General features: G+C 42.4%; 2 protein-coding genes across 4 annotated transcripts in view; one reads left to right on the top strand and one right to left on the bottom strand.

The window, feature by feature from the left end:
* Window positions 1-1965: 1965 nt before the first annotated feature.
* Window positions 1966-11094, top strand: part of ACKR4 (atypical chemokine receptor 4) — a 45922-nt gene continuing 36793 nt past the window's right edge. The window contains exons 1-2 of the mRNA XM_073803813.1: window positions 1966-2145; window positions 4169-4326. The gene's annotated coding sequence lies outside the window, so the exon portion shown is untranslated. The remainder of the gene's footprint in view (window positions 2146-4168; window positions 4327-11094) is intronic.
* ACAD11 (acyl-CoA dehydrogenase family member 11) overlaps window positions 8823-11094 on the bottom strand; it is an 89178-nt gene continuing 86906 nt past the window's right edge. For all 3 annotated transcript variants that reach the window (XM_019934173.3, XM_019934174.3, XM_073803809.1), the window contains one exon: window positions 8823-10840. In XM_019934173.3, coding sequence (XP_019789732.2) covers window positions 10726-10840 — 115 coding nt within the window. In that variant the 3' untranslated portion in view covers window positions 8823-10725. The remainder of the gene's footprint in view (window positions 10841-11094) is intronic.

Here is an 11094-nt window from a genome sequence, read left to right as displayed (position 1 = left end):
AAATTAGAAATTTGGGATTAACTTATACACACTACTATCTATAAAATAGATAATCAACAAGGACCTACTGTAAAGCACAGGGAACTATATTCAATATCTTATAATAAACTAATGGAAAAGAATATGAAAATAGAATATATATATGTATAACTGAGTCACTTTGCTGTACAGCAGAAACTAACACAACACTGTAAATCAACTATACTTCAATTTTTTAAAAAGGTAAAAAAGCAGATTTTGTACATTCAAACAGTGTGGGAAATACAATAGAAAAAATATTATCCACAACAACTAAAGGAACAAGATATTTAGGAATAACTTTAACATGAAATGTGCAAGATTTCTATGAAGACTAGCCCTCTACTGAGGGACATAGAGGAATTATGGAATAGGTAGGAATAGGTCTTATTCCTGGGGAGGATGATTCGATATTGTAGAGGTGTCAGTTGTCCCTAAAGTAAACTCAATGCAATCTCAGTCAAAATCCCAACAAAATGATTTTATGGCTCACTTGTGAGAATACTATAGAACTACAAGAAAGAAATTGGATAACGAATTGCTCAACCAGATTTTAAAATATATTAAAAAGCTACAGAAAATTAAAACTGTGTGGCATAGGCACTGCAAACAAAAGGTCAACAGAAGCAAACAAACTCTCAGTCCAAGTACATGATAGACAGCATGTGGTAAAGATGGCCTTTCCACTAGACATGTGTGTGGGGGGGTGAGAGAGGAGAAATGGATTAATCAAGCAACTGGCTAGCCCTCATATAGATACCCTCCCCTCCACCCCCGTATAAGAAATGATCCACAGAGTGGCCCTACCTCATTTACTTACATGCATGTATATCCCAGCTACATCAAACGTTTAAAGTGAAAAATAAAACTTATAAAATCCATTAAATAAAAGAGTGAACATTCAATCCTAGCCAGTTGCCACACCAAGCCATGAACATCGTCCTTGATTTCATCCTCTTTCTCACCATGTCGCTTTCAATTAACTGCGTTTTGTTTCTTCTACACCTTAAATATCTCTAGGGTCTATATCCAGTCTGTCTCCCCATTGTGAACCCTTCCAACAAGTTGCCTTGGTTCAGGGCAACAGGATCCTACCTGGTGTCTGACTTCTAACATGGTCTGAGTCCAGTACATTTTTCATGGAGCAACAGTTCTAAAACCAGGTATGACCTTTTTGATCCCATGTTCAATGCCCTTCCGTGACTCCTCACTGCTCTCAGGACCAAGTCCAGTGGCTCGTCTTTGGCCCTGCAGCCCTTCATACTCCAACTCCTTCTCTCTCTGGCATCCTCTCTCCTACTTTCTCTGTATCATTCCAAAAATAGTGAACTTCTCAGTTTCTAGAGCTTGCCAGCCTTTTCCCCCAAACCTTCCCGTATGTTCTGTTCCACCCAGAACATTTCTCCCACACCTCTTGTTCTTAAGGTCTGGGAACCTCCAGTGACCCCCTGATATCATGGACTCCACTAATAAAATCATTGTATTTACTTGACCATCTCCCCATAAGAAGTAAGTTTTGTGTGTGCCGGGATTATGTCTGTCTTGTCCATCTTATATCCCCCAGAATTTAGTATTATATCTAGAACATAACAAGCATTCAATGAGTACTTGGTGAATGAATTGAACTGTGCTTGTATAAATCCATTTTTCACAATTAAAAAAACCCAAATTCATGTGGTATAAAATTGATGGTAACAGCAAACAGCAACTTTTGCCAATTGGCATTAATAGAGCCCCGGGCTGGGTCTGAGCCAGTGCTGCGTGGGCTGTTTACAAAATTACAAATTCCTGTTCCAGGGCGGTCTCCTCTGACATCTAGGTATTGGGTTGGCCAAAAAGGTTTTTTGGGTTTTTTCCATAAGATGTTACAGAAAAAAACCAAACGAACTTTTTGGCCAACCCAATATTTTCAACAGTGCCAGCTGCTCAGAATCTGATCCCCTGAGGTTTGGGGCTGGGACTAGAGGTCCCAAATGAGGAGAAATCCCACCTGTGATCCTCTTTTGCTTCCTGCTTCTAGGTCCTTCAGCTGAAGTTGCTTCAGACTCATCTTGTGCACTGTCCTCAACTTTCTACAGTGGAAATGGGATCTTAGAAATTCTAAAAATATTTTCCAACGTTTTCCACGTAAGTACCAGTTTATTTTCTCAAGATTGTGATTGATGAAAACCTGGCATTTTCTTGTAGATATGGGTGGGATTTTTAGGTTAAGGGAGTTGTCAGCTGGCTGAAAGACCTCCTGAGGGCAAGGACAACATGGGTCTGTGGGCAAGTGCATCCCCACGGGCACTCAGGAAGGACTGGGGGAATTGCCTGGGACGAGGGTGTTCTCTGCCTCGGCTCTAAAGTTAATCTGGTGTTCTCTCAATTCCAGTTGGTCTAATGTGTTGCTTCATCTAGATATAAATACAAAGTCCTTTTGATTTAATACTTTAAGGAATCATGAGGCAGCAACGCTGAATAGGAAGGAACTATTTTAATTCCCTCAGCACTCATGCTCCACTTGGAGCAAATGGCAAAGCTTCTGTGACTGGTGGCTTCTGCCTCTCTTTTCTTCTGGATGGCTTTTCAAACTTTGTCAGCAAAAGAGAGGTTAAAAAAGAACAAATAAAATCATTAACTAAGTACGTGAGGGTCGCAACATATTATGCGCTTGCCTGTCAAATTATTTACTCCTTTGGGATTTGGTCCAGCTGTCTTGATGGGTTGGCAGGAGACTTCTTGCAAAGAGGTTTCAAATGGATTTGGAATTTAAATCTAACTTCAGGCAAAATGGTCAGAGAGACCGCCAGGGTCCATAGGTCTGGGTGGGTCTGGCCTGAGGTCACCTGTGAGAGCTGGCTGTGAATGGAGGCTTGTGTGCTCTCAGCACTGGGAGAAGGGAGCCTGCCCTTGTAGGCACTGAACATCCACACCTGATGAGTGGGCCGTCCCTCCAGCTGCATTCATGGCTTAGTCCCTGAGTAGTAGAAAGTTTGTTTGGCATCTTGGAGACAGATAACAGGAGTTGTGATGGACTAAATGGAATGAAATGCAGCAAGTAATCCATTTGGGAGCGATCTTCCCTCAAGCCAAAAACCTCATCATAAACAATTTGCAGAGGATGGGTTGGGAGAGAATAATTGATGATCACAGCTTGAATTTTATAAAAAGTATTGTCTCCATTTCCCATGACAAGATCATCATTAATTTCCACCAAGTGGGGAGGACTCTGCTCACAAATCAACTGTGTGATCTCAAGAGACTGAGTTTACACCCTTCTATTTCCGTGTATTAGAGCCAAGCCTTTTTCCTACTTGGAAACCCCAACTACCCTCAACAAACAGCAATTTTCCCTCACATGATCTTCAGGAATTGTTTACCACAGGACCCTTGGTAAACTAGAGATGCTTAGCAGTTCCTGTCATTTGAGTTTGTTTTGTTTGTTTGTTTTTTTCGAAATACAGGAAATGCACTGGAGTTAACTTTTTCCTGCACCAGACAAAAGCATAGAAGATATAAAAACACTACCTTCCCTTAGCTACAGTAGTAAACAGTGGTTTTGGCTGCTCAGCATCTGTTCTCCATATCTAATGCCTCAAGGCCTTTCCTGCACTGAGTGTGATTGGCGGGTCGGTGTCTCAGGAACCTCCTGGCCAGGACAGTAGCCACTGGCCACGTGTGACTGCTGGACACTTGAAATGTATCTGAGAAACTAAATTTTTAATTTCATTTAAATTAATTTCTTCAAGTTTAAAAACTGATGCTCAATTCAGTTTTTGAAAAGTTATAAATGTGTTTGGAACAATTCAAGTATGTGGATCTACTTTTTCAACTATAAATTATATGAAACCCACAGACAGTTAACTTTTTACAGTTCAAGTATTTCCATTGAAAAGTTAGCTTCCAAATTGAGATGTGTTGTAAATGTAAAATATACTCTGGATTTTGGGGGGGAAAGTGCCCCCAAAGATATCCAAAATATCTTACTGGTGATTTTTTATATTGATTACGTGTTGAAATGATAATATTTGGATATATTAGGTTAAATAAAATATATTGTTAAAATTAATTTCTCACATTTCTTTGTACTTCTTTAAATGTGGCACTAGACAATTTAAAATCACACATGTGGCAGGCACTATATTTCTCTTTTCTTTCCCTGTTCCAGGACAGGCCCCAGTGGCCTGTGAGCTGAGCTTGGTCAACCAGCAGCTCCTCAGAGCTTCATCGGGTGAGGCAGCGGGCGAGGCGCAGACTGAAGGCGGGGGAGGCCAAGGGAGATCAGCCCTGCTTGTCGGTCGCTCTCCCTCCCTGTGTCCTTTCCTGGTGAGACCCTCCAGCCTTTCTTGGTCTTCTGCTTCCATGCCCACCTAGCAGATTCCCTTTAGCACACGTTAGCCAATCTCTTCCCAGGGTTTTCAGCCAGACACCCTAAAACAGATCTGACCAGGATTTGCAAGGAGTGAGTCTCTAGGTCCTCATTTCTCCAGAATCCCTGGTGCATCATTTACCACTGAGGTCACCATCACCAGCACTGGATTGGGACTGGGCTGGGGCAGCTCAAACTCCTCAGGGGATCGATAAGCATGGCTTTAGAGCATCTTCTTTTAAGCATCTGCATGGCCAGTGAGTAAACAGCATACTACCATACTTCAGATGGGAAGGAAAGCAAAGTTCCTGGGATCCCTGCACTCTGGCAGTCAACAGATGTTTAGTGAGGACTTATTAATCACTCCCTGGGCATTGTTCTAAATACTAAGTGTGTAGCAATGAGACAAAAACACAAGTATACTTCTTGTTGGGAAATGGGGGGATCATAAGGCAAATAAAAAGGAAAGATACATAGTATGTTACAAGACAGACATTCTCAGGAGAAAGCCAAACCAGGGAAGGGGGTAAGGAATGTGTGCATGTGTGTGCGTATGTGTGTGTATGTGTTAGAAGGGCAGAGACATTTAGATAGGGTGATCACAGAGGGAACACCTAGAATGTTACATTTACAGGAAGGGAGCAAGCCTTGAGAATGTGGGGTTGGGCCACCCCCAACTTGTTATGCTGAAGGCTGCTCAAGGCTTCTGGACGCTGGAAGCTGTTGCCTGCAAGGAGCAGTGGTCCTGAGGGGGAGGGGGGGATCAGAGTCTGTGTGAGGACATGATGAGACCCTTGCCTTAATGACATTCTCTACTTCGTATAACTTGATGTGCCATTTTCAAACTTGAATTCGCTTTTGTCGGTTTAAGGGATCACAAGAGAATTTACGGAGCTTCTAGACCAGATACCTTTTGTGGCCAGATGGGTGCCCTACTTCACCCATATATTCCTTGCTAAGAAGGGACTTCAGGGCTTCCCTGGTGGCACAGTGGTTAAGAATCCGCCTGCCAATGCAGGGGACACGGGTTCAAGTCCTGTTCCAGGAAGATCCCACATGCCGCGGAGCAACTAAGCCCGTGCACCACAACTACTGAGCCTGCGCTCTAGAGCCCATGAGCTACAACTCCTGAGCCCGCGTGCCACAACTACTGAAGCCCACACGCCTAGAGCCTATGCTCCGCAACAAGAGAAGCCACCAAAATGAGAAGCCCACGCACCACAACAAAGAGTAGCCCCCACTCGCCGCAACTAGAGAAAGCCCATGCACAGCAACAAAGACCCAACACAGCCAAAAATAAATAAATACATAAAAGTTATTAAAAAAAAAAAAAAAGGAGGGATCTCAGCCTCTCACTGGAGGCTGCATGTTTTCAGCCAGCTGACCAGGAGCTGGGGTCTTCTTCGATCCCTAGCCAGCAGCACCCACTTGACTACCAGGGTACCTCTAATCCTGGCCTGCACAGGGGGTTGTGGACTTGAGGCTCACATCTGTCTGTCTATCCAAGTGGACTGGGCCTGTGTGCCTAGGGACAGGTAGCCTGTTAACAGTTGGGTTTTGATGTTTTTCATGCATGCGAGTAATCAAAGTTAAAACTAGAGTAGCCTAATTTCCTGGGAGTAGGTGGAGAGCCTTCCCCTGTACAGAGTGAGGAAGGTTTGGAATCAACAGTCCAGGTCTGCTGGGATAAGTGAGAAAACACAGGAATGTTCTTTTTGCACATTTGTTTCTCATAAGAGTGCCCTATTTTAACAGGAAACAATATATATCGTTTCTAATTAAAAAAAAATCTGGGGTATCCGAGGAATAGCAGAAGGCTGGTGTGGCTGGTATGCAGTAAGGAAAAACCAGTAGAAACGGAAGTCACAGAGGCCAGGGCAGGGGGGCGAGGAGGCATCTGCAGCCTCCACTTTCACTTGTTTAAAAGAGTGAAACGGGACTTTCCACTGGCTGGTAACAACCATCCATGCAGCGGGCAAAGGAGCTTCTGGCCACATGCAATTCTCCACCTGTCAGGTGGGCCCCAGAGAGGCACTGCTCAGGACAATCACCCTTTGTTTCCTCACATATTTTGGGGTGAAGATAAAGCAGATAAAAGCCCTTGTTTCACAGAGCTTATCGCAACCACACAAAACATTACACTAGAATGTTTGTGGATTTTCTTCATGATAATCACATAATCACAATGAGAAAGAGATAACAAAAAAAGAAATAAAAATATTGTGTCAGGATCATAAACCCTGAATGCTCTTTGTCCTGAATTGAGGACACGTCCCAGAATATAGTTTATTTGGAAAATTCTAACAATCACTGAATGTGGTTTTGTTTTTCTTAGTTACTCTGACTTCCCTCTGTACCTCGAGCTGATCACAGCACTCTGGCTGCTTAGGCTGCATTCCCCATCAAGAAAATTTTAAAAAGTAAACATGCATTCTCTGAATTGTTAAAATACTCATTAAACACCTATTTCATCAACTGATCTGTCCAAACTGCTGTGCGCACCCCACTTCTGGGGCACTAATATCCCTTTTCAGCCCTAGTGTTTCTCCAGTTACCCATAACCCACTCTGGGTCTGTTGTCCAACCACTGTGCTCATGGGCTGGTGCTCAGGCTTCTGCTCTGTTCTGTTTGCAGACCTATAAGTAAATGATTTGCCCTCTAGCCAACTGCAAATCAGGGACAAGGAGAGCATCCATGTACATGAATTCATTCATTCATACTTTTTTTTGAGTGCATACCAGCCAGGCATGGTTCCAGTACACAAAAAAAGTGGACTCTAGTGAGAAGACAGACCATAAATAAGTAGATATGTCAAGTGATAAGTGCTGTGAAAAGAATGGCAGGTAAAGAGGCTGGAGAGTTTCAGCAGGTGGTGCTGGTTCAGAACAAGTGCTCAGGAAAGGACCTTTCGACAAGGTGACTTAGGAGCAGGCATATGGTAATCTCAGGGTAGGTCTTCCCAGGCAGAGAAAAGAGTGAGAGCCAAGACTCCGAGGCCCAGCTGTCGTGGTCTGTCGTGGTCTCTTGGAAGCACAGTCCAGAAGCTGTTTGGAGGGAGGCAGGTGGGTGAGCGCAGAGAGGTACTGGGGACAAGCTCAAGTGGATCCTTGTCAGCCAAGGTGAGGGTTAGGGTTTTATTCCTAGTGAGATGGAAAGCCACTGCAGCATTTTGAGAGGGTCAGGCTGGCTGCTATGAGAACAGATTTGAAGCCCAGTTAGAAGACTACCACAGTAATCCAGGCAAAGGGAGAGTGGGGAAATAGGTGCAACAGACAAACATTGGTCCCAAGTGCTAACAGGAGGCCCACTGCTTGGCCTGCACCCCTTCCACTCTGCTTGTTGGGGAGGGTTCATCAGGCGCCTGGGAAAAAGAGAGGTCTGGCTGAGGCTACCTGGCTTGACTGAAATCAAGCATTTGTTCATAGCAGTCATTTTCTTAAATACATTTCATTTTTATAATATCCTTTATTTAAGAACTTTACTAATTTAAATCCTTCAGAAGCCTGGGTGAGAAGTGCCTTGTTCTGAATTTCCCAGCAACTGTTGTAGCTTAATTCAAGAAAAATGGGAGATGTATTTGTCTGCAAGCCTTGTGCAGCCTATCTATTGAATCACCTACATGCTACTATTGGTCTTTGCTGCTGTCACCCACTTTAATTTTCTTCGACAAAATGCACACATGCCTATAACATGTAAGTAGATCAGAGTTGTGGGAAGAGCTGGAGTGACATGGACCTGGGGGAAGCCTTGTAAACAGGTTGATGAGGAAATCAGCTCTTCCGTGATCAGCTGAAATTTCTCTTGTGTGTTCTTAAAAGGTTAGAACGTCAACTCCCAGAGATCCTTAACTGGCTGCTCCCTTGGATAAGCACTGCTACACCTTCTGTGACTGTTTATGTGTAGAGCTTTATGGTGACTTCCTGTCGGGCAGCCACAGCCCCTCCTCTCCTGCTGCTGCCCACACTGCGAATCTTGGGTAAAGCCCTGACTGGTGAGCTCTCCCCTTCTTCCTGCCTTCCCGCGTGGGGTCACCCTGAAGGGCTACTTCTCATTTTACAGCTGTGTGGGTTCAAATTCCTGGCAAAACCGGGCTGATTGTCCTGGGTGGACTGCTCAGAGTGAGCCGCAGTGACAACCTGAGGAGACCCCAGAAATGGCCCTGCCACTCCCATGTTTACAGTCATTCACTCACTGTGACTGAGGCATAGTTCCCTTGATCTTACTTTATCCTTTGGAGACTGGAATTTTCCGTTTCAACAACTTTTACTACTCTTTTTTAACATGATTTTATCTGAATAAATTAAAGGTAGGTGAGAGAGGTGAATATGGATCACATTGGGGGGATGGCTGTGGATGTGACAGACATAGATAAAAACAGATCAACTGAAATGAATCAACCACCAACACAGCCAGTTTTTCTCAAAGAGGAAAAAATTATCACAAAATTACAACTACCAGATATAACTTTTAATTCTAATTGTTCAGAAACAATCCTGATTTCTCCTAAGTCACAGCTTTTAAAACTAGTAATAAGGTTGACCAGCTTGGGTTATAAGATTTTATCCACTTTAAATAAGGATGCCTTATAAAGTACTTTATTGTGGTTCACAAGTATCAAAGTGCTTCTATATGGCTTCAGTGATTCCCACACAAGCCCTCAGTAGATATGGGTCTTCTAGGTTTAAAAGTTAATCCCAACGTACAAAAAGAAATACAAGGTGCAGCGAGGTTAAGGCTCAAAGGCAAATGTTTACAAAGCCCACATGACATGGGCTTTGTAAATGTCTGGCCCAACCCCACTCCAAGATGACATTTAAATAATGATTGAAATAATCTCTACGCATCAATAGATTCATGTGATGTGTATGCTTTCTAATAAAACAGTTTTAAAGCTTTCCAAACTCAAAATACTTTCATTTGAAAATTAAAAAAAAATTGCCGGGCTTTCCTGGTGGCGCAGTGGTTGAGAGTCCGCCTGCCGATTCAGGGGACGCAGGTTCGTGCCCCGGTCCGGGAGGATCCCACATGCCGTGGAGCGGCTGGGCCTGTGAGCCATGGCCACTGAGCCTGTGCCTCCGGAGCCTGTGCTCCGCAATGGGGGAGGCCACAACAGTGAGAGGCCTGCATACCGCAAAAAAAAAAAAAAAAAAAAAAAAAAAAATTTGCCAGTAACTATTCCAATTCCACAAACTAAAAATGTAACAAGAAACAGGTAAAATTAATTTAAATAATCTATTTTATTTAACTCAATATATCCAAAATATTACCATTTCAGCATGTAATCAATATTAGAAAAGTATTAATGAGACATTTAATTTTTTTTCATACTGAGTCTTCAAAATCTGGTATATATTGTATACTTTCTTAATTTGGATGTTAAATTTTCATTCAAAATACTTGCTCTGTATTTAGATTTCATACAATTTACATTTGCAAAAGACAATTCACATACCCAAGTTATTCCAAGCATACTTAAAAGTTTTCCAGTAACTGAGTTGAGAATCTATATTTGGATTAATTAAAATTTAAAAAAATCAAAAATTCAGTTCCTCAGTTATGCTGACCACAGTTCAGGTGCTCAAGACTTACAACATGGCCTGGGCTGCAGTCCTTGGCAGCACTGACTTAAAGTGCCCCAAGGATGTTGGCTTAGGGTGTTGCTATTAACAGAATGGTGTTCAGAGAACACTGTCTTTAATCTCCTCTCAAAACTGCATAACTTTCTTGTAGGTTAAACTATCCACTGTTAGCATCAACATTTTATACATAATTAAAATTTTTCTTAATTATATTTTCTCATAAGATGCCATGTCTTCTAGTAACAATCAGATTTTACGTATAAATGCTTCCTGTTGAATTATGAAGAGGCTTATAGCAATACAAACTCTAAAATGACCCAATCAGTCATCCATCCTTCTCCAGTGCAAACATTACCACAAAGTGTTAAACCAGCCCCTAAAACCAATGTTAAAAAGGGGATCCCACAATATTTTTTACAAAGTAGTGATTAAATATTCCTTGAATATTTATTTAAGTGGAACAATTCCTGAAAGTAAAGAAGTGAAAATATTTTTACACTATGCTTTAGTTCTCCAATTTATTTCATGATTTCTTTACAAGAGAAGCATTTAAAAAATAAATGCTATACACTTAGGTGTTAGCCTGAATGACAACAGCTATGAAATTTCTTTTTCACTGAAACCCTTGAAATTATAAAATTTTAAGTGTGACCCTTGAAATGACAAAACCCATTGATTAAAACAGATGCTCAAAACTTTACCAAAGTGAGTAATTAATCCTGTGCTTAAACTGCTGCAAAAGCTGAATGAGATACAAATGCTGGAGCCGATGAATTCTACACCTTGGCCCTCAGGCTTCTGGCTTGGTCCCACAGCTCCATTTTTGCAGCTGCCGAGAGGTGAACTTCATCGGGCCCATCTGCTAAGCGCAAAGTTCGCGTTAGGGCATACCTGCAAAAACACAAAAAGCAGGGATGGCAGGACTTAGCAAAGAGGAACCTGATGCTTTAACATCAGTCACTCTGATTCTAAGCCAAGATTATTAGTGTTTGAAATCTCGCCAAGGCAGTGATAAGAAAAATTGCACAGGGAAAATCAAGGAAAGTCAGCCCAAGGGCTTGTGAAATGCCATTTTCAAGTCCTCACCTTGGGAGTGGAATCTTAAATGGCACAGTGCAGTGGGCTTAATCTCAGTCTTGGTTTGC

Source organism: Tursiops truncatus, chromosome 4 (assembly GCF_011762595.2).
Source record: "Tursiops truncatus isolate mTurTru1 chromosome 4, mTurTru1.mat.Y, whole genome shotgun sequence".
NCBI lineage: Eukaryota > Metazoa > Chordata > Mammalia > Artiodactyla > Delphinidae > Tursiops > Tursiops truncatus.
This window is presented reverse-complemented; position numbering and strand designations above follow the sequence as displayed.